Below are 23,300 nucleotides of genomic sequence, written 5' to 3'. Positions count from 1 at the left end.
TGATGGTTCCTTTTAGGGATGTTAAAGATTAACCATTAATCTGTTAATCGCCTTTTACACTTACGTATCAAATATATCAAAATAAGATACAAACTGGAATGAGAAAAAGTCATTTTTAATTTATAAAATTCAAAAAGACGGTCCATACAAACTGATATTACATTTTAGCCATTTAGCAGCCTCAATATGGACAGACAGGAGCTTCGCTATTAACAAAGAAGTCATTATTTTGTTTTCATTCATGTTACCTTGTGTTTATTTATCTGTTTTTTTAACTCCTAATGTAGCCTACTCTGATTTTACATTGAACATAGATCTGTCATGTCAATGATTAATCGGTTGGTAAGGCAATGACTATCGATTAAAGAAATTGCTTACACTTTGCATCCCTAGTTCCTTTAAAGTTTAATTAAGTTTTCTTCTCTCATAAGACACTTGGAAAATGGCTCTCCAGAGCCATCCATCGAGGAGAAGATGCCCCGCCCCCCCGAGCCCAGTAAGTCCTCAAACCAGCAGAGACATTATTTTCATTCCTATTTCCATGAGATCATTGACATCTCAATATAATGTAGTGAGTGTTGCAATGAACCGTGTGAAATTATCAATATAAACTGAACACATCTGGACATCTTGTTTTATCCTCCATTGAGTCTTAAGATGTTATAGTGCTGAGTCTTAAAATACCAAAGAGGCTACAGGTAATTTAATTTGTTTCCTCTACAGATCAACTTGTTTTCAACAATTTCTTGTTGAAGAGAAGTATCTTTCTACCAGTACAGGGATCTTTAACAATTTCGCCTCGGGGATAATAAAGTATTTCTGATTCTGATTCTGATTCTGATTTCTAATTTTAATTTTTCTAATTTTAAAGACTTTTATGTCTTTGTGACTGATCGAAAAGACTGGAAAAATATGCACATGAGAGATTTATTCTTTGAAACGTGTTTAATGTTGAGAAAATGTATATCTTGACTGAAACAGTGTTTTGGTAAACCTCAACAAACATTTTTATTCCCTAAATCTCGCCAAGTATTTTTGTTCCCTAAACCTGAGTATTTTTGTTCCTAAAACCTCACCAAGTATTTTTGTTCCCTAAACCTTACCAAGTATTTTAGTTCCTAAACCTCACAAAGTCTTTTTTGTTCCCCGAACTTCACCAAAAAATGTTGTTCCATAGTTAGGCTATGGGGTCAGGGTTAGCAAACAATGACAGAAAACTGAAAAGAAATGGAAAAAATAAACAGTGAAAAATAAATATGTAAAAATGATATGTGAACAGTATAACAATATGTCCCATACATGATGTGAACCAATCTCCTGAGTGAGAGTCCTGTACTAAAACCAGTCAGTGACAATGGCTTTCTCTAAATGTGGACTTCTCCAAGTTTATAGGATGGTCCTGGAGTTACATTAATTATGATGCTTCAACAAACAAAATCAACACAGAAGTCCCAAAGCCATGAAATCACCAAAGCTTGATTGGTCAGATGCAATATGAGCCTTTGAAAATATTAAACCTTATAAAAATTCTTCAATCAGGTGAAAGTGTTAAACAACCAAGTGGCACTATGTAATGCTATTGGCCGCATTATTTCTTGTTCATTAAAAACAAGAAAAAGGGGGGGAAAAAAAAAAAAATCTGTGCCCACTGGAGTGGCTGTTTAAATCTCAGGCTGCATGATGTTGAACTTTGCTTGTGTTCCTCAGGTGGACACTTGGAGTCAGTCAGAGGGTTGGTCTCAGGGGTGGCACATACCTCACTACGCTCCTTCAGCACCAACAAGACACCCTCCGATTATGACATTCTGCTGCCCCCTCAAGGTAGCCCACTCAAAACCAGACTAAACTAACACATTCTCACCCCCTGACCCAGCCACAGCTACTTGTCTGTCTCAGCTTCTCTGCTGTCGTATAACACGTGTCTTAGCTTGTCTTTTCTGTGCCCGCACCCGTATAGTCAGGTGGACTGTGTCATTGTCACTCTTGTCATCTCAAGACCTTGTGTTAAACTTGTTCTTGACTTAATCCATTGAATCTCAAGTGATTTGTTAAAAGATGTTTGTTTCTTTTCTTTATTCACTTATTACTTTCAGTTGCTTTCAAGTTCAATGTGATACATTAAAGGCAGATTATCAGGTGATTATGAAGATCTATTCATAAACCCTCAAATCACATTAACTTTACTCTCTGTATATCAAATCTATGTATGTGAGTATAATCTGGAAAATGTATTTTGTACATTTACTCAAGTACTGTAGGTTACTTAATACAGTTTTGAGGTATTTGTGCATATCTTAAGTATTTCCGTTTTCTGCTACTTTATACTTACACTGAACTACACTTATGTTCTTCTTTTTACACCACTACATTTATTTAATAAATTTAGTTACTAGTTACCTTGCAGATTGCATTCTGCATCAAAGCCACTGGAGCACATTTTCAAATTAGTTTATCTGCAATTGATAACCACTGAATAATAATCATTCAGACTGATAATTGGTCGATCCCTAGTGTACAGTATGTACACACTGATAAATATATGTAGAATTTACTCTTACTTGTACTTTTGATACTTATAGTATAATATCAGATGGTAAGACTTTTCATATGTGTGATTTTCACTTTTAGCAAATTTATATTTCAGCACGATATCTTTACTTTTATTCAAGTATGACTTTTGGTTGGTTTTTGGTTAGAGTACTCAATGCAGAAAAATGTCCCCTGTCACTGTTACAGTATTATATATGACATCATTAGGTTATATTTAGTCATGCATTAATGTAAAAGCAGAGTTTGAGGACTGAGGATCGCTCAGTCCTCATTAGCACTTCTTCAATTGGTCCAAAATGCAGCAACTATGTTGTTACAGTAAATATTGGTTGTCAGTCACATATCACCCCAGTTCCTGCCTCCCTTCAATGGCTTCCAGTAAAGCACAGAATCAATTCAATCACTTTTATTCATCACATACAAGGCTATGCATGGCCTGGCACCTGCATACATTACAGAAATACTGAGCCCCTGTTCTAGTGGTCGTCTTCTCCGGTCATCTGATCAGGGCCTTTTATCTGTTCTGTGTTCACATTTCAAATCCAAAAGTGACCTTGCTTTTGCGGTGGCTGCACCAGAACTTTGGAACAACCTTCCATCATATCTGCTAAATCTGTTGTCTGTTTTAAACAACAGCTGAAAACTAATTTCTATAGGTTAGCAATTTTATAAATTCTCCCAGCTTTGCCTCACTTGACTTAAATTCTGGTCTTGTGCAAAATGTTTGAGTTCATGCATGTGTGTGTGTTGAATGTATGTTGGTATGTGTGTTTGTAGGTATGTATGTATGTATGTATGTATGTATGTATCTACACTGGGTTTTGACTTATTGTTTATGTGAAGCACTTTGTAACTGTGTGTTTTGAAAAGTGCTATACAAATAAAGTTATTATTATTATTACTGTTGTAGGTGGTTGAGGTGAAGCTCATTTTGAACTATTTCGTATAGGACTACAACCAATGATTATTTTCGTTCTGCTCTATTTTTAATCTGCTCATTATTTTCTCCATTAATCCGTTGATCTTTTTGTTTGTAAAAATTATGAAAATATAGAGAAATGTCTTCACAATTATCGTGGTGACACCTACACAATGTTTATTTTGTCCAACCAACTGGCCGAACCTACAGAGCCCCGAAAACAAAAAAAAACTTAAACGTTTCTCCTGCGCACAAGATACTTTCTGGTAACAAGATACTTGCTCATGAGCACAAGAAAGGTTTAAGTTTTTTTTTCTTTACTTGCCCAAATTATGCGCGACAATCGGTGGTATCCCTAAGTTTGATACGTGAACACTATTTATTCATTGAAGTGTAGTTACGGTGAACTCGGACTGCATCATGATTAGGACTCACAATGAGGATATGGAGTGTAACGATTCTGTGAGAGCTGTCACTGACTTTATTTACAGGCTTTCATAAATCATACAATCCATATTCGCAGGTGGTGAGGATGATCCAGATGAGCTGACTGAAGAAGGCAGAGACTGCACTGTCTCCAGTGCGCTGGAGACAGCGCACTGGAGACAGTGCAGTCTCTGCCTTCAGTCTCAGTGCAGTCTCTGCTACTTAATAGTAGCGTCAGCCACCTCCTCATTGAATAAGTATAAGCTGTGACTCAGAGCAGAACAGAGGGGTCAGTCTTGTCTGTGGCTTCTGTTGTGTTTCAGGATTAGAAGACACCTTCAACAGCCGCCCTCCATCCCAGCCACCTCCGCCTCCGCCAGCGCGACACAGCTTAACTGACTTCTCTTCCTCTTCACTGTCCTTGTCCTGCAACTCCGCCATGTCCTCCTCCTCAGTCATCGCACGACCACACAGGCCCTCCTCTGGACAAGAGCACTTGCTGTTAACCCCTGGTTAGCTGGCAAACTCGCAACATTTTGTTCAAATCAAAATCATATCAAATTGAAATGCATAAAAAGTGAAACATATAGATGTAGTGCATCTATCTTAATGGATTATGTGTTTTTTATGCTCAGAAGTATCACACTGCACATCAATTACAGCATTACTGTGTTGACTGAATATCTTTGTTTCATTGCGGTCTAGACACAGTGTTTGACATGCTGAACAGTGCTGCTCCTCTGCCTCCAGTCAGACGACACACAGAAAATGTTAAAGGCTTCAGAGGCTGCTTGGAGTGTGACCATTTACCCACCAGTCAAGGTAGAGCTACATCTCCATCTCAGCAAATGACTACATGAGGAAATGCCCACATATGGCCTCTACAACAACAAGATACACAGGTCTTGAAGAGTAAATAGTTTTCATAAGAACATCGGAATGTAGGGCAACTTTAAAATCAGAAGTATTTCACAAATTTCACGTCCATTTGTGAAAACCAGAAAACACTTTATTATTGAGTACCTATCAAATGCTCTGACTGAAATAACATCATTAAAATGGCAGCTTGCTATCAAATACAGTTCTAAGGATAGAAGATCAGAATGACACATGGTGGACATCCATAAAATTCACAGGCAATATTATTGTTTGTTCTTGTGAAGCGTGAAGTTCAAACATATTTGCTTAATATCCCTGGTGTAGTTTATTGATGATAATTCACATATGGATGTGAGTTAGAGTATAATTAGTTGCATGATGTGTGTATGTGTTTATATTTCCATAGCCACACCTAAGTTTGAGAAAGTGCTTCATAATGACTGCTTTCTGTATGAAGTTTCAGCAACTACAGGTGTCTGCCTCACCACAGGATTACTGGTACCTGTAAATGCGGACTGTGATATGGAGTCATCGTATTTCTAAAATTGGCAATGTTTTGTTACTATTGAACTTCACTACCATCAACATGATTTTAAGATGAAATACATTTATTCCCCAGGACCAAATGATAATGAATATCCAAACCAAAGACACTGCAATTTATTGATAAAGGTCAAACGTGTCAAACTGTACCATTATAAATGGAGCCTTGTAGTGCTACAAAGATGCCCCGGCCTACAAATCATATTCCACAGACATAAGAGAGCGTGCTCGTTTGGTACAGACCCCAGAAAAACTCACATCAGTATAATTTTTTGATCATTATTTTCAGCTAAAATGAAATGCAAAAATTGCCATTCCTACTAAAATCAGGGCTCATATCCCAATTACAATATCTGTCAAAGTAATTCAATATGATTTTTTGGTAACACTTTGTATGTAGCCCATGTCTATAATTCATTATAAGGCATATGAATGTACTTAACATGCCTTATAATTTACCTATAGCGCTGTATAAACAAAGTTAAAAGCACTCATGAATGTTCATGATAATTTACAACAATAATCATAACTTATTAGACTTACATCTATAATGCATTATAAATATTAGTGAAATGGATTACTCTGATTTTACAACAAAGTTATGTAAAATCATAGTAATCCAATCCATCTGTACCTCTTACATTTATAATGTTTTTGAGTTTTGCTTTTTTCTTGCATTGACTTAAATCTAGCTTGTAATGTATTTCATCTTGATCGGTACTTAGAGTAACTTAAAATAATTATAATTCTCTATGATCCTTGCAATAATAGTGAGTGACCAGTGATTATGAAGTATTGATACTTGACCTTTATACGTTGTTATAAAATGCTTTATAATGTGTTGTGATTATTGTTATAAAACATTCAGAATTTTTAGGATTTCTTATAACTATAGGTACTATAGGCATGTTTACATTGGCATCATAATAAGTTAATCATCATGAATATTCATGAGTGTTTATAACTATGATTATGCAGTGCTATAGGGTAATTATAATGCAGTAAGTATGTTCATAATAGCATTATAATGAATTGCAGACATGGGATTTATAAAACGTGTTCCCTGTATTTTTCATATTGTTCAGCCCTATTAACGAAAGTGGGTAAAAAAAATATTCATCTTCTTTGTAATTTGGATCTGCTTGAAAAGTTGAACCCTTTAACTTGTATTGAGTTGCCACAAACATCAAGTTTCATGAAAATTGGGCCTGTAGTTTTTCCATAATCCTGCTGACAAACAAACAAACCAAAACCATAACCCCTTTGGCAGAGGTAAATATAGTTCTGATATTCACATGACTGCATATTCTATGTGTTTCAAACCATGGTCATTTGACGTATTCGACAGGACATATAACCAGTAAAGATCAAAACCTTGTTCTCTAGGAATTAAATTCTGGATCAAGTATGAGCCTTTGAAATTGAAATTGTGCAGGGTCCCTTTTTTCAATCAAAGAAAAAAAAAAACAATTGGTAGAGAAGGTACTCTAATCGAAAATGCTACTCTTTTGAGAGATTCATGAATGCTCCAGTGGGCATAGACGTGTCTCTTAAACATGAATAACTTGAAATGAAACTTTGAATTCCACATCAGCTTAATTTTGTTTCAGGATCATTAGTATATATAGTAGTAATATTTCCAAAAATATACATACTTTCCTTAAAGCAGGCAAACCAGGCATTCCACTGAGGAGCAGGACATCAGAGACATACTGTATGTGCAATGAATACCTCAGTATTTGCTCTAGCTATGAAAGGCAGTGATTACGTAATGATAAATGTCTGAACTTGAATGTATTGAAAAAATGTCAAAGCTTTGGTTTTGTGACAAGCAGTGTTTAGTCTACAAACCTCTACTTGACTACTAATAACACTCTTAAGTACAATTTTCCACTTATATGATTTCTCTCCCTCTCTCTCTCCAAGTGTCCATGGACTGTTTGCAGGCACCTGCCAGGCCACCCAAACCACTGCCCAGGAAGATCCCTCCAGACAGTCAGCCAGGCGAACCCAACAGCCTGGAGCCAGACAACGTGGATGCCAAGATTGCAAAGTTGATGGGGGAGGGTTACTCTTTTGAAGACGTGAAGCGGGCGCTGATGATTGCCCAGTACAAAGTGGATGTGGCCCGAAACATTCTGCGAGAGTTTGCCTTCGTGGCCCCAAGACTGAACCTCTAGTCCCAGAGACCATGAAAAGGGAGAACAACAATGAAGCTGTGCCTCTAAATAAACTGACTAAAAAGGGCTTCTTCAGTCTGCTTGGCCTCAGATTGTAGGAACAACAGAAATATTTAAAATGAGACTTGTCTTTTTTTGCAGAACAGAGATGATAATGCACAACAGGGGGGCTGAAACCAAATCAGAACACAGAAAATTAAAAAAAAGAAAAGAAAAGACAGTCTGTGAATGATTTGAACATGTGAACACAAAGAAGCAGGTTTGTTGTTGACAGTGAGCTTTACCGGTGCTGGCCCCTGGTTTCAAATGCTCCTGTTTGTCTCTGGGCTTGGACAGTATGCCTGTTTTTAAAGCCCTGATCCTGCTACTGCTGCTACTGTACCTCTCACATCCTGCCACCCTCCAGACTTTACTCTGAAGGGACTTTCAGAAGCCATATGTATGCTTATATGTATGCTTAGCCAGATGTTAGGGGTGATTGATATTTATAGCCAGTGGGGGGAGCCAGACTCCACAGTTTCTCTTTTTCTCACTTTCTCTCATCATTTCTCCTGCTTCACTCACCTTCTCTTCTCCCATCCCTCGTGTACTGCCCATTAGAGAATACTCCACTGTTTGCCCAGAGTCTGGGTGACCTGCAGGTCTTAACAAGGTCTGGGGAGTTGGGAGCAGTTAGATGGAGCCAGAGGATGCCTTATTGATTCACTTTTTTTCCCCAAACCTGGAGAAAACGACAGCTCCAGGGGAGCACTCTGGTTAGGCTTGATATCTTATTCGGACAAAAAAAGGTGAAGCAAGAAGAGTATTGGAGGGTTCATTTCGCCCTTTGTCTCTGCCCCAAGACCAGAGGATTTAATCAGTGGGGACCTTTTTTAATTAGTGTCTTCATCTGTGGACAGCAAGCCTGTGGATGTATTTGTTCTGCATGAGTGAGCTATACCTTTTTGTACACTCTGAGCGCCTTTCAGGCCCAGTTTTTCTCTTAATTAATTAAGTGGTGGAAAATATTTAAATTTTGTGCATTTTTTTATGTTTTTTTTATGAACACAGTAGAAATACTGTGCAGCATTCAAACTATGAGATGAGTCATATGCACCTTTACTGTTCAGTAGAGGTGAAGTTAGACCCCCTTACCTCAGAATCTGGAATAAGTTGAATTGCTCCCTAATGAATGTATGATGTCTCACCTATGCATATAATGGATTTTTCAAATGTAACACAGTATTGTTGTTATTACCGTTTTTCTTTTGACAATAGTATGAAAGATGTTGGCAGATGCCGGACCTGTAAGGGGTGTAGTTTGCAGTAAGACAAGGGTAAACAGGGTACTGTTGACAAAGATGGTAAAACCAACCTTTTTACTCTCATATCATAATTAAAAGCTAAATCCAGTAATTTTATTATTCTGGCCATTATTACCATTGCTTATGGTAACATGATGTATATGATATTGCCATGTTGGTGTTCTTCTAAGAACATCATACTCGGTGTTGTTCCAACACCATCAATGGCAACTGACCAACTATGTTGTTGTGATGTCCTGGATTATCATAATTAATGTTGGACCATCATTTCTACTTATGAAAAAGCAACAAAGTCTACATCTGGAGTACAGGACTATCAATTAGGAGACAATATATTTGGAATATATTGTTATACTGTTAAAGCACTATGTTGTTTTTGGAGAAGAAATTCAAACTCTAATAACTCAAATTTACTAAATGAATGAGGTAATAATACAGACTTAGAAATATTTATTTTTTTCCATAACTGAATAAACAAGCTGTTCTCAGAGGAAAATAATGTCCCAGAACACTGTTTGAAGCTAGAAGGGTGGCAGGGCAGACCCTCCAAATATAAACAAAGTAACAAAGTATGAAATTGTGTTGTCCTTTAAGGTCATTTTTTTAATTCAGTTTATTCAGTCATGGAAATGAATAGTTTGTTATTTGGTGTGTTTAGGCAGAAAAAAAAATCAGCCAATCAAGATTTTTCATTTCTGATTATAATTTCTTCCCTTAAAGGAATAGTTCACTCTAAAACGAAATTCAGTCATTATCGACTCACCCTCATGCTGATGAGAAGTCCGGTGTAGTTTCTTATTCCTCAAAGTGCAGCTGGAGACCCGCGGGCGTACCCTCCTGCAGCAAAAATCCATATAACGGGCGTCAATGGTGTCCGAGACGAAAAGGTCCATAAAACTATACAAAAACTTTGTAATATTCCTCCATACTGCTCGTCTGCTGCAATCCAAGTGTCCTGAAGTGGCGACATCCAGAGTTTACTCGAAACAACGTCATTTTTACAGCCTAAATAGTCACTATACTATAATTGCCTGGAGGCACGCGAGTCTCCCTCACACTTGCTCGCACTATGGAAGCTGCACTTTGAGGAATAAAAAACTACACCGGATTTCTCATCAGCATGAGGGTGAGTCGATAATGACTGAATTTAGTTCTAGAGTGAACTATTCCTTTAAGCTACATAGTGCAACTTAAGTTTCTTTAATATTTTTTGTTTCTTTTCAGCTTGAACAGTCACAGAAATGAAAAGGTTCAGTTGGAACATCCTGATGATGCAGGTGTAATAATACAGATCACTGACTGACTTTTTTGTTTTTTGTTCAATTTTTTTACATTTACATGAATTTATAAAGTGAGAGTGTGAAACTAAACGTGAAAGAAAACACTGTCTTTACTGGAGTGATGTTTATGAAGCGATAAACCAGGCATCTTAAAAGGTCTCATGATTGATCCCACAATCAGAATATGATCTTATGCGGTTATTTTAACCCTGATTTTACATTTATAGACTTATAAGCAAACACAGGTTGCCATAGTAACCTGGTAAACAAACAGTTGCTTTATGCATGTAAACAAGGTATGGCTCTCTGTGCTGCATGGTCAACCATTGGAAAAAAGTAATGCTGTGTGATGGAGACGAAACACCTATCAGAGAAAGTGTTCTTAACGTTTAAAATCTGGGAGGAACATGTATTATTTTATTTATCATCTTAGTCTTCTGGTCAGTGTAACAGAGAACAGTCAAAAAAATGACCCCCCACCTCACCCACATTTTTCCATCAAGATGATGTAGCCATCCATTCCTTTGTTGAGCGACACTTTAAAGGGGATCACCACTGTATTTTAAAATATACATATTGGAGCCTAAAACCAGCCATAGAGATAGTAATAATGAGTGATGCTGTGTGCAAGAAGTCTAAGAACCAATGTCTAATCCTTGTTATTATCCACAGTGTAGACAGATTCATGAAATCATCATCCCATGCAACACAGCCATAAAGGGACTTCAGCTAAACAGAAACACTCATATAAACATATGATTAAGCACTTAGATTATGCTAAGTCATCAGCTAAGCAGCTTTACAGCTCTCCAATGGGAGACAATCTGAACTCGGCAAGTCCAATTATATTTCAACATTCAAATGTTGTTTATACTGTGCCAGTGCTTTTTGTATTGAGCCAGAAAATGTTCAGAAAATTTGCGAGACTCACAGATTAGAGCGTAGTTAATGTTGCATATTCGACAAACTCATCTGGTGTATTTTCCTATAGACCAACCCACCGCACAATATCGAAATAGAGAATTCAGATGCGAAATTCAGTGGCATTCCCCTTCATTTTGATGCTTAATTTTTGCATGGGTCTGATTCTTTCATTTTCTCAAACTTGAACATCTCTGAGCTCAAAAGAATCCCTTGTGATGGGAGTAAGTGGCCTTAGGTTACAAAGTGCAGTTTCTGTTTTTTAGTTCCATTTTTCATATTACTGTGCTCTGGTGACAAAATAATTATTTATAATATTAATAATAATTATTATTAATGCTTTTTTTTATTTTCATGGATAAGTGAATAAAAAGCCAAGATTCCTCTGTTTTATTTGATGTTTTGTGTGTGTGTGTGCTGTGTCATGATACCGTGGGACAGCCGTTTCCTGACAGGTTGTTTCAGTATTAAAAAAACATTACTTTTGGCCAGAGGCCTCTAGTGAGTCAAAAGAGAATGACCTGCTGAAGAAATGCAACAGACATAAGAAAAGAATTGTCACCCGCAATTATGACTTCAGGGAGCTTCACCCTGCCCGCATATATATAGAGACTAATTAATAAACAATAATCAAGTTGGATAAATAAACTTTTCATGGTAGAATGTGAAGGATGAGTTTAGGAGCCACTCAGTTACCAGGATGAAATGTTGGCAATTAACAATTCTGCAAACCGGTGATCGTTCACGTTTGTACCTGTCATAGGCTATTAACATTTCTACAAAATGTGTCATATCACGTTTACATTACATGTTATGACCTGGTGGGTGGTGGAGTTACAGGTAAGAAGGCTGGCAAGCAAGTGATTACAGTTTGAGACTGCTTTTTTTTTTTATTATTGGGACAGCAGTACATATAAAAAGTCAAATATGCATACAGTCAGTTTCAGCTCTTCTGCAGTCCACATATTTTCTGCATACAAAAACTATTTACAGGTTGGGAGATGGAAACTGTGCAAAAAATAAAATAAAAATAAATAAATAAAAGGGTAGACAAGGGGAGATTTATGAGAAGCTAAAACCAATACCATTTGTTAGATAGAAGCAGCATAACAGAGTCTTTCATGCCTCCATGAAATCTGGCTATCCTCAATCCATTTAGTTCAGAATTTAGTGAACACTTTTTTCTAAAGGCGAAGGGAGAAACTATTATTATTAGACTTGCTTTTATAGGCGTCAGTAAATATTTTCAGTATTGGGTCATTAAAGTCTGTTTTATTCTGAATATTATGTTCATAGTGATTGCGTATATGGAAATATCTATAAAAATAATTTATTATTTTTCCCTCAGGTATTCAAAGTCTTTCAATTGTTCTTTTTCTGTTAGGGAGTAAAATGTTGTTATTCCTCTTGCAATCCAGGATTTAAATCTATAGTCCATTTTGTTTAGCTTGAACATAGGATCATAAGCGCACAATTGGATTATTTGTAGTTTATCGTCTAGTTTATACTCATCCCTTATAGTATCCCAAATTTTTAGTTGAGCTTTGAGGAGTGGATTCTTTGCATCATTTATGAATCCCACCAGGTTTTTGTGGGGTAGTACTGCATGAATTGGAGGGCCATTCATAATGGAAAGTGTCTTTCCACCTAGCCTGGAATGTTGGGGTACATATGTTAATTAAGGGTTTAATTTGAGCTGCAGAATAATAAGCTTTTAAATTTGGTAGAGTCATTCCTCCTTTCTCTTTTGGGAGTTGTAGGGTTTTGCATTTAATCCTAGGTTTTTTCCCTTGCCAAATAAATCTAGAGATTATTTTATTCAATTCAGAAAAATGTTTTGAGGGGACTTCTACAGGAAGGGCTTGAAATAGAAAGAGATATCGTGGAAACATGTTCATTTTCAAACAATCAATTCTATGACTTAGGCCAAGGAAGGAAACAGAGCTCCATCTATGTATGTCATCTTTGATTTTCGTTAATAGGGGGTTATAATTTATCTCAGCCAGTGTTGAGATGATTTCTGAAGGTTTATCCCTAGATATTTCAATGAGTTTTGATCCCATTTAAATTTCTCTCTAAGGTGTTTTAAAGGTACATAATTAAATGATATGATTTATGTTTTTTGTATATTTAATGTATACCCTGCATATTTACCAAATGTGTCAAGAAGTTTCATAAGGCTAGAGAAGGATTCAGAAGGGTTATTTAAATAAACCAAAATGTCGTCTGCATACAGCGCCACCTTGTGGTCTTCTTCGTTAATGTGGATTCCTTAAATGTTTTCTGTCTGCCTTATGTACTGTGCAAGAGGCTCTATGTACAGTGCGAACAGTAATGGTGAAAGCGGGCATCCTTGAATCACCTGGGTTTGTTTTTGTGAGATGAATCCAGTCTGGTCATTGTGTATAAGCTATGGCAGAATCTTTTCTTGTCTTTTGGCAAGGATAGCTGTGTATAATTTATAGTCTACATTTAACACCAAAATAGGTCTGTATGATCCACATTCTAGTTTATCTTTTCCTTCTTTGTGAATAACTGAAATTACCGCATCATTCCATGAAGGAGGCATTTTTGTGTCTGTTAAAGTTGTATTACAAGCTCGAAGAAGACTAGGCATTAATTCTGACCGTGAGAAAGGATAGCTTACAGCCGACAGAGCGAAGACTCCCCATTTTATTTTGTCTTTATTTTGTCTGTTGGTGCAAGAACCTCAGCCTGTGTTCGTTTGCGTGTATGCCTGTAACATCTAGTGCCGTAGAAACCTGGCAAGGTATGGTCAGTAGTATGAATAAAAGTGCTGTGCGGAAACCCCCACATGCTGCCTGCCGTCTCTTGAGTAACCGGAGCTACCTGCACTAAAGTGGACCATCACCTTCCCCTTCACCAGCCCACGTTACAGTGGGCTGTTATAACTGACGTTCTCAACTACAACTCCGAGTTGTTTGAACTACAGAAGTCTGTTTAGAATTATCTTAATGAATAATGCAACAAGGACGAAGCATGTAAACTGCGTTGTTTGTGTATTCAGAACGGAATGGCCCGGCCCGGCCCGGCCCAAGGATAGTGGCGGGAAATATCAACTCAAGTCCGGGCTCGGGCTTGGGCAGAGAATCTAAACTCTACCCCAGATAGTTTTAGCCACAGGCTTGTTAGTTGTTAGCATGCCTGCTAGTAGTAGCATAGTCCCATCGGCAGCTGCTGCGGAGTTTGTCTCTGTCCTGCTCCGCTGCATGGGGAGCCTACAAGGGCAGGCTACGTAGGTATTTCAACAACCGGGTTTCAACTTTCAACCCTTGCTGGCCCGCTGTTAGTCCTGTTGGCCCGCGAGCCTCCCCCACCCCCGCGGACAGGATTAAACAACACACGTTAGTGATTTGAAAATGAAAATTGACAATGCCAATAACATTGTAGCTTCACATTTAAATAGAAAATATTGTAGTGACTGGAGGAGTACCAGTTACGGACAGTGAGGGCTAGGTGGCACAATGACTCATGGGAGTGTAATGTCAGACACTCATGAGACTGTTATTGTTCAGATATGTGTCGTTTTATTACTTTCTGTACATGTTCTGAGTGTTGTGGTTGTGTCCTGTTATGTTCTAAGGATGTGTGTGTTAAATTAACATAAATATAAGTTTTACATTGTGCCACCATGGCCGAATATGATATAGCAGGTAATGACATTCATCAAATATTTGTGTGTAAGGGGTGTGTCTAATGTTAATAAACCTGCATTAAGCTGAAGGGTCTGTCCAGTGACATTGTTTTCATATTATGCTTGTCACAATTTATTAGTAGATTGAAATCAAGAATTTTTTGGCCACAGACTTTGTTTTATTTGTCAATCTAAAGAAAAAAGTTTTCAATAGCACTTTATTGATAATATCACGGCTAACCGGCAATGCTTACGTTTGGGTTGGTATCACAGGCTGGTAGGCATACTAAAAACCATCATCCCTATGGCATTCAACACAGCAGCATTTGGTGACCATCAACATTTCTTACTGCCCCCCAATCAAGGCAGTCTAGAACCGGCATGATCTGATAAATCAATATTACCAATATCACAGCTATGCATTCTATGACGGTCTCTCTTAAAAACAAAAACATAATCTATTCTTGAGTATGGGTTGTGAGGGGGTGAGTAAAAAGTATAATCCCGGTCTGATGGGTGAAAGTCTCTCCAGAGATCTATAACGCTATATCTGCGTTACGGCTCTGGTACGGTTTTGCTCCGTCGTCCAGCAACCCCCACCAGCTGTGTTTTGAGTCCGCCATGGTGCAGCTCCGCCGAACAGCTGGAGTTACGAGACCGAGGAGTTCCCGCGATAATTACATAATCACCCGCGACTGCAGTTATAGGGATGTGTTATAAACACAATAACATGAAGTGTTCCCGACCGAAGGATTAGAAGAAGAGCTTGTATTTGTCTCTTTTTTGAGGTTTTTGTGCTGGCATCAACACGGAGTGTTTCATTTTGAAAATTAACTGGATGTCATGTTGTTGTTCCTGTCTGCTCTGTGCTGAATTCGGCTGAATTGCTGCGTTGTGCTGCGGCATCCGCCAGAAATAGAAGTCTTGCGTATCTGCTGCCCGAGCTGGGACGCAGCAGACACGCAGCGCAGCGGACCTGGTGGAAGTTAACACATAGACTAGAGTGAAACCGATCAGCTCCGCTGCCGTGGCGGAGCTGTAACGCAGCGCGCAGCGGACACGTATCTTTTTTTAAATTTTTTTTTAATTCATTTTATTTGTCAGGGACAGTGCATATTGATGAACATTGCTGTAAATATGCCAGAATTAGCCAAGAGGCTAGTTTTCATCTGTTGTCCCTGGCCAGATGTAAAGTGGCATCCTAAAATCAAGACGCAGGTTTAAGACAACAGTTTCAGTATAAAACATAAGATAAAAGTAGGACAAAGACATAAACAACAATAAAAGCAGGACAAATACATTAGCAACAATAAGCAGAGCAGAACAAAGTACAACAGAGCAGGGACAGACAATAGCAGCATACATAAGCAGGCACACATATGACATGTACAATGCAGCAATTTTGCAAGACAGACAAACAAATCACACAAGAGCAATCACAAGCAGACTAATCTAAGGAACAAGACAACAATGACACTGATCTATGTGGAGTAGCAGAGCAGTTAAGCATCATACACATTATCTCTATTTGACTAATGCTGACAGATTTGATTGCCAATCAGCCATTTTTTTAACTGTTTAGAGAACAACCTATAGGTGGTGAGTTCTCTGATATGAACCGGTACAGTGTTCCACTCGTGAGCTGCTTTAATCGAGAAGGCGGATTGACTAAAAGCAGACTTTCTTAGTGGGATTATGCAGTCTCCCTTCGTGACTCCTCTTGTTATCTGATTTGAATGTTCTCTTTTCCTAACAAAGCAACTGAGTGGGGGAGGAGCCAAGCCATTAATGATTTTATAGATAAGACATATATTAGCATGTTTGATCAGGTTTTCCCAACTCAAAAGGTTATGTTTTTCTAATATATGACAGTGGTGGAAACGGTTTGGTTTCTTGTCGAAAATTTTCATAGTTTGTTTATATAGTGATTCAAGTGGACCCAAGATTGAGTTGCTTGCCTGTGACCAGCTTGTTAGACAGTAGGTAATGTGTGAAATGATCATAGCGTTCATGTACATTCTAGCAGCGCTGGTTGACATACAATCTCTTATGAATCTGTAATTTGCTAGGTTGTATTTGACTCTGTTGCAGACTTTTGTAACCTGAGTTTGAAATGTAAGATGTGAATCCAATACAATCCCCAGATATTTAAATTCTTTGGCAATTTCTAGTTTTTGTCCACATACAAGTATTTGTGGCTCGACAGTATTGCTTAATTTCTTTGTAAAATACATGCTAGTGGTTTTTGACACATTTAATTGTAGACAGCAGCGATTTAGCCAGTCAGAAATGTGTGTCATTGCTTTTGTCAGAATGGAGGCAACTCCACTTTTTGTATTGCTGTGAGCATAAATTACCGTGTCGTCGGCGTACATTTGGGTCTGTATCTCGGGACATACAGACGGCAGATCATTGACATATAAGCTAAACAAAAGTGGACCCAAGATGGATCCTTGAGGAACACCAGTAGAGGAGCTGAGAGCAGTTGACTGATGGTTGTTGACGCGAACAATTTGAAAACGATTACAAAGATAGGACTTGAACCATTTTAGGGCAGCTGGAGAAAAGTTGAAGGTGGATAACTTAGAGATCAGGACTGCATGATTTACAGTGTCAAAGGCCTTCCTGAGATCTAAAAACACAGCTCCAACAACACCACCCTTATCCAAGAGTGATTTTATTTTTTCTATAAGAAAGCAGTTAGCTGTCTCTGTGGAGTGATTTGCTCTAAATCCAAACTGCATTGGGTGAAGGGAAAAGGTGGTGTTGTTCAGGTGGAAAGTCAGTTGCTCTGCAACCCATCTCTCTGCTATCTTTGAAACTGTCAGTAAGATACTTATAGGTCTGTAATTGCAGATGGAAAGTGGATTCCCAGATTTAAAAATAGGTGTTACAACAGCAGTCTTCCAAGCACTCGGAAAGATTCCCTGAGAAAAGGACTGATTTAATATTTTTGTGAGAGGAGGAACCAATGATGTGCTAAGGTCTTTAAGCATAGCGGTATCAAATTGATAAACATCATTCGCTTTTGTTGTCTTAAGAGCATTGATTAGCCTAAATACGTCTGGCTCATCAATGCATTCTATGTGGAAGGGTGGTTCTGAAACATCCAAGGAAAGGGGTAATGCCTGCAATGTAGAGGTATTTACATGACTCACCAAGAAACTCTGTGCAATAGTGGCCACTGAATCAATAAAATAGCGGTTGAGGGCCTCAGCATTTTCAATGGGGTTCCTAGAGATGTTGCCGTTAATTTCAAGTTCCATTTGCTTTTCTATGTTATGTTTTCGTCCTGTCAATTTCTTAATCTGCTCCCAGATTAATTTAGTGTTACCTCTTGCTTCGCCAATTATGTTCAGGAAGAAATCAGCTTTAGCTTTTCTTAGCGCCTGTACTACTTTGTTCCTCAATGTAGTGAATCTGAGTTTATCATTATGTAGCTTCGTTTTAAGAGCTGTTTTTAGGGCAAGATCTCGTTCTTTCATCCATTTTAGTATGTTCATATTAACCCATGGTAGGCTGTTTCTTTTGCCCCTTTTATATTGAATCGCCCGAGTATATTGCTTTATCATGTTTTGGACTCTGTCTAATAAGGTCAGACTGTCGTCTTCTATGTTTAACCCTAAAATCAGATCATTCCATTTTATTTCCTGAACACTGTCTCTGAAGTTTTGAAGCTCACTTCTTGGATTTCTACAAAATCCAGGCCCTGTGACAGCAGGTGACTTAAAGCGCTTACTTGTTAGTTTTCTAGCCACAAGAGTTAGATTATGATCAGATAATCCAGTAATCATGTTAAAAGATTTTACAATTCTTTGTGGTCTGTTACTAAAAATTAGATCGATCTGGGTTTTGGTAGAATTAGTGATTCTAGTTGGACCCTGGATTAACTGGGACAGGTCAGATCCATCTGTAATCTGTTTGAGCCTTTTCCTAGTAAGGTTATCCTCCCAGTTTATGTTAAAATCTCCTGTAATAATAACCTCTTTCTTAAGATTGCAAGCTTTCAGCATATCACGAAATTTTTCGTAAAACTCAATGTTAGATGATGGTGGGCGGTATAACACAATAAGCATAAAGGACATTTCTGGTGACAGCGTTACATTCAGGCCAATACATTCCAATGCATTGTCACTAGGCCATATGACTTCTGTACACTGGATATCCTCTTTCATGTAAATCAGAACCCCGCCCCCTTTTGCATCCGACCTGTCTCTTCTAAACAGCCTGTAACCTGGTATAATTAACGCAGCAGATGGAGAATATTTGTGGAGCCATGTTTCCGTCAGACATAAAAAGTCAAGATTGGAGTCTCGGAGAAGATGATGGACTTGGTCAATTTTTGCTTTGATACTGCGAATGTTTAAATGTCCGCCTAGCAGACCTCTGGGTTTGGCTCGAGGACACCAGATTACTTTCGAGTGATTTACAGTTTGGAAAAAGTTGTATTTTCGGTTTTTCCTAATCGCTGCGTTTACCTTCTCCGAAGTGGCGGATCTCCCAATCGATTTAGATCTTCTATTCCGGTGAAGAGGATTTATCCGACACACGTCAGCCATCTGGATGTTTGTCGAAGTATTTGTTGGATTTTTACTTGTGTTTGGTGCGTTTGGAGTCTTGCCAACGATCGGTGGGACCCCCACCGCAGCGCTTGCTCCATGCGCCTCAGATTGCACGTCAGCCGGGGACAGCTCTCCTCGAACACGGTCGGAACTCACACGCGAGGCCACGCCAATCTTCCCAGGGGAAAACCCTCTGACCAAAGCCGACCGGTGTAGATGGCCGCAGGCCTCCGTCTGGCACGAACTGGCCCCAGGCGTCTCCGCAGCACTCGGACAGCAGATGCGACCAGCAAGGTTAGTAAGAGTATTCTTAGAACATGGAGTAGTATCTCTGCCAGATATGCTCACCTGCACAACTGGATTGTTGCTCCTATGATTTGTGGTCTTGCCGGCAGTTTCAGTTCCGAGGTCTGCGTTTACAGAGTCTGGGCCAGGACATTGGTGGATGTCTCCGGATAGTAGTAGGCAGATGGCAATGATAAGAGCGCTGTCAGTCATTTTCCTAGTTTTTGTGTTTGTTTGTTTTCGGTTCCAGCATGGCAGAAGTAGCAGGATGGCATGTTTTCCATATCCAAAATGTTTGTTTGGATTTTTGAATCGGGTGAGCAGGTTGATCGGAGAATGTTTGTCGTGACTGGTTTCATTAAAAGGAGGATGTGTGTCGTATGTACAGAAAAAGTTTAAAAGTAATGTGTATGTTAGTAGCGCTGCGACCGCACCTGTGTTACCTGCCACCGCCATGTTCAGTTTCTAGTGGAATCTGCGGGGTATCCGGTGGAATCTACGGGAGAGTGTCTGGCATTGGGTCAGTGGTGGGGCCCTCAAGTGTGGCCGCATGTTAGCCAGTGTCCAAACCAAAGTCCAAAGACAATAAACCATAGCTGACTCGCTAATTAGTGAGCCCCAACTTCTTTAACTATGAAGAAAATATAGAGTAGGAATGAAACATATATATATATATATATATATATATGTAAAACTAGCTGACAGTCTTTTGGATGAGTAGCAGGATTAAATATATTATTCAAACCAAGCAAAACTTATCTGCTTTAGGCTGACAAGGCAATCGTCTTTTGAATTCTTGAAGTTTTTCTTTATATTGAGAACAGTGGTCTTTCTTAGATTTCGTGTAGTCTCTTGCCACGCCGGTACCTGATCTACGCCCCTTGTCATGCCGCCTCCTCGCCACCTGCCAAGCAGAAAGGAGCCGGGTCTCTTGGTCCAGAGCGCTGGGGGACCTCACCAACTTAACTGGAAACCCTCATTGCCTCTGAAGCATCCCGGAATACCCGAGTGCCATCTTCGTAAAAGATGCGCATCCTTGCAGGATACGGTGTCTGAAACTTGATTTTTTTTTCTCTCAGCACTTTTTTTGGCTTCGGTGTATTCGCTGCATTTCTTTAGCACCTCGAGAACAAAATCATGGTCCACATAAAAGCGAGTGTCATTGTAGAAGATTTGTTTTTTCTGCCATGCACTCCGCAGAATCTCTACTTTTGTGCTGTAGCTTCCAAACTTGACTGTGATAGACCAGGGCTTTGCTTGTGGGTCATTGTGCTTCTGTGACAGCAGGTGATGAGCTAGATCAATTCCAAGCTCTCTGTCAGCAGGAAGGTCGAGCGCATTTTTCAGTAGTGTATCCACAAAACCAACCATGTCGCTGCCTTATTTACCTTCGGGTATTCCATAAATCCTTAAGTTATCCCATCAACATCGCAACATAAAAAATGTAAAGTTTAAACTTATTGGTGGGTTGTGGAAATATATATTGCCAACATTTATTTTGCTGATTGAGTTGTCAGGAGTCTTCAAGCCTGATAAAAGAAGCTGCTCCATTATCTGGCAGTACAACAGCGGATACTTCTGTATCTTTTGCCAGACTGCAGCAGGGTGAACAGACTGTGGCTGGAGTGGGTGTAGTCTTTTAGTATTAGTTGTAAAATCGTTCTTTGTAAATACACTAAATACTCTACAATCATTCTTTATAGATGGTATGTTCTTATGGAACTTGGGGGTGTGCTGGAAGTTACTATAGGTGTCATGGAGAAATACAATAATTGCCACCAAGATGCAATCTTGGGCATTACATTTTTTTTCAGGAATGACAAGTAATGTTATTTTCCACACTTTTTCCATACATGTCAGTGTTGGGTTTTCGCAGCCAAAATACATTTTTCTGGTTGTTAGATGAAACCAAGAGCCAAATCACTAGAACCACACCACCATGTGAACAATATGCTTTATAGAACAGCAAAAATCTGCTGTGTGTCTGTGCATATAAATGTGGATTGGGACTTTTTTCTTTTTTCAAAATGTACACTTTATTGTCAACAACAGTACAAAAACAAAAGTCTGTATTTACAACACTACTATGGCCTCTTTGGTTTCACTGCTGACCTAATTATTTGAAAAGGAACAAAGGCATGAGAAAACAATGGAATAGGTGCTTTGCAACGTTGACCTACCATTCATACAAGTATACCACTGTAATTTTGACGATGTTGGAGAAAATAATGGAATGTCATAACTTTGCTACAGTTTGAAAAAATGCTATCAAAGAGACAATCACAGAGTCAACTGGTGCATGTTTCCTTCAAGTTAACATTTGTGATCAGCCAACACTATCTACATCTGAGGCACTTGAAAAGGGCAATTTCAGTCGCTGCTTTCTTGCACAACACCAGAACACCCCCCATGGCAATGGTGCTCCCCAATGGCAGTGCAACTTCCACGAGGACAATGCGCCCTGACACATCGCAAACACTGCTCAGGAATGACCCGAGGAATGTCACAAAGAGCTCAAGACGTCTACCTGGCCTCCACATTCTCAAGATCCCAATCCAATCAAACATCTTTTGGACATGCAGGAACATGCATCCTCAATAGGTCAGAGCCAAGTCAGATCCATGGTGGGGCCTCCATGGATCTGACGTGGCTCTGACCTATCGAGGCTTGGACACAGGACCTCTTGTGTCCTGTGGTGTCTGGCACCAGGGCATTGGTAGTGGGTCCTTTGAGTCCTGTGGTGAGGTGGGGCCTCCATTGATTGGACTGGTGCCGGCACAACCCACACATAGGGCCGGATCTACTAAAGGTTTGCGTGTATTAAAACGTGTGCAAACTCCTTGCACACGCAAAAAAATGTACAAACTGATTTACTAACAGTGCGCAAAAAGGGTTGTGTCTGTCAAAGGTGCAAAATAGCGCGTCTGCATCCAGTTAGTACATTTGCAGCAATGAATATGCAATATGGGGCGTTTACATGCAATTATGCGTGTTCTGGGTGGAGAAAATGTAAATATATTAATTTAGCACACGCAAAGTGATTTATCAAACCTGAAAGCAATTTTGCTAATAGAAACTGCTTCTATATTTAACACGTCTCAAAGGGAGGTGCAAACGGTTTGTATGCGTAATTGCGCACACATGGCTGCGGTTATTGTTGCAAGAAGGAGACGCCGAAACAATGGAAGCCTGTTTTATTTGCAGACCTTTTATTATACACCAATTTTTCTTTTGTTCTTCTTCTGATGTCTTGGTATCTCCTTTTCACTTCATCCACTGTTCGCCTGTTTTTTCCAACAGCATTAACTTTTTCACCGATTTTCTCCCACACGGCGTTCCTTTGCGCGACCGTCAGATTCCTTTGCTGCAGCTCATTGAAATGTTTATTCGCTTCCTCTACCAACATTTCTAATTCCGAAGGGTCGAATTTCACTTTGCGCTTTCGCTCTCTCAAACTCGCCATGCTGAAAACCATGAAACACGCTAAACCCTCATTTAAATAGGCATGTCTCCAACACATTTGCACCTGTTGTCATTTACGCAATCACTCTTAGTAAATCGCCCGCAAACCGCGGTTCAACCCCACACGCAAATTTCTAGATTGCGCACGCAGATTAGTACAAGCAATTTGGGATCTTAGTAGATCCAGCCCATACTGTACTCGATCAGATTTGGATCTGAGGAATTTGGAGGCCAACAGGTGAAGTGAACACCATTTATCATCTCATTACAGTGAAATGCTCTGGATTTTGTATGGATGCCACTTGACACGCCCCACCCACCTGAACAATGTTGT

At 39.1% G+C, this 23,300-nt stretch overlaps 1 protein-coding gene across 1 annotated transcript in view; it reads left to right on the top strand.

The window, feature by feature from the left end:
- cblb (Cbl proto-oncogene B, E3 ubiquitin protein ligase) overlaps window positions 1–7,685 on the top strand; it is a 113,319-nt gene extending 105,634 nt beyond the window's left edge. The window contains exons 15-19 of the mRNA XM_073479730.1: window positions 432–496; window positions 1,708–1,821; window positions 4,219–4,407; window positions 4,601–4,717; window positions 7,244–7,685. Coding sequence (XP_073335831.1) covers window positions 432–496; window positions 1,708–1,821; window positions 4,219–4,407; window positions 4,601–4,717; window positions 7,244–7,497 — 739 coding nt within the window. The 3' untranslated portion in view covers window positions 7,498–7,685. The remainder of the gene's footprint in view (window positions 1–431; window positions 497–1,707; window positions 1,822–4,218; window positions 4,408–4,600; window positions 4,718–7,243) is intronic.
- Window positions 7,686–23,300: the final 15,615 nt, after the last annotated feature.

This window comes from Pagrus major, chromosome 13, assembly GCF_040436345.1.
Source record: "Pagrus major chromosome 13, Pma_NU_1.0".
Lineage (NCBI taxonomy): Eukaryota > Metazoa > Chordata > Actinopteri > Spariformes > Sparidae > Pagrus > Pagrus major.
Note: the sequence above shows the minus strand (reverse complement) of the source record. Positions and strands in the feature narration are given on the sequence as shown.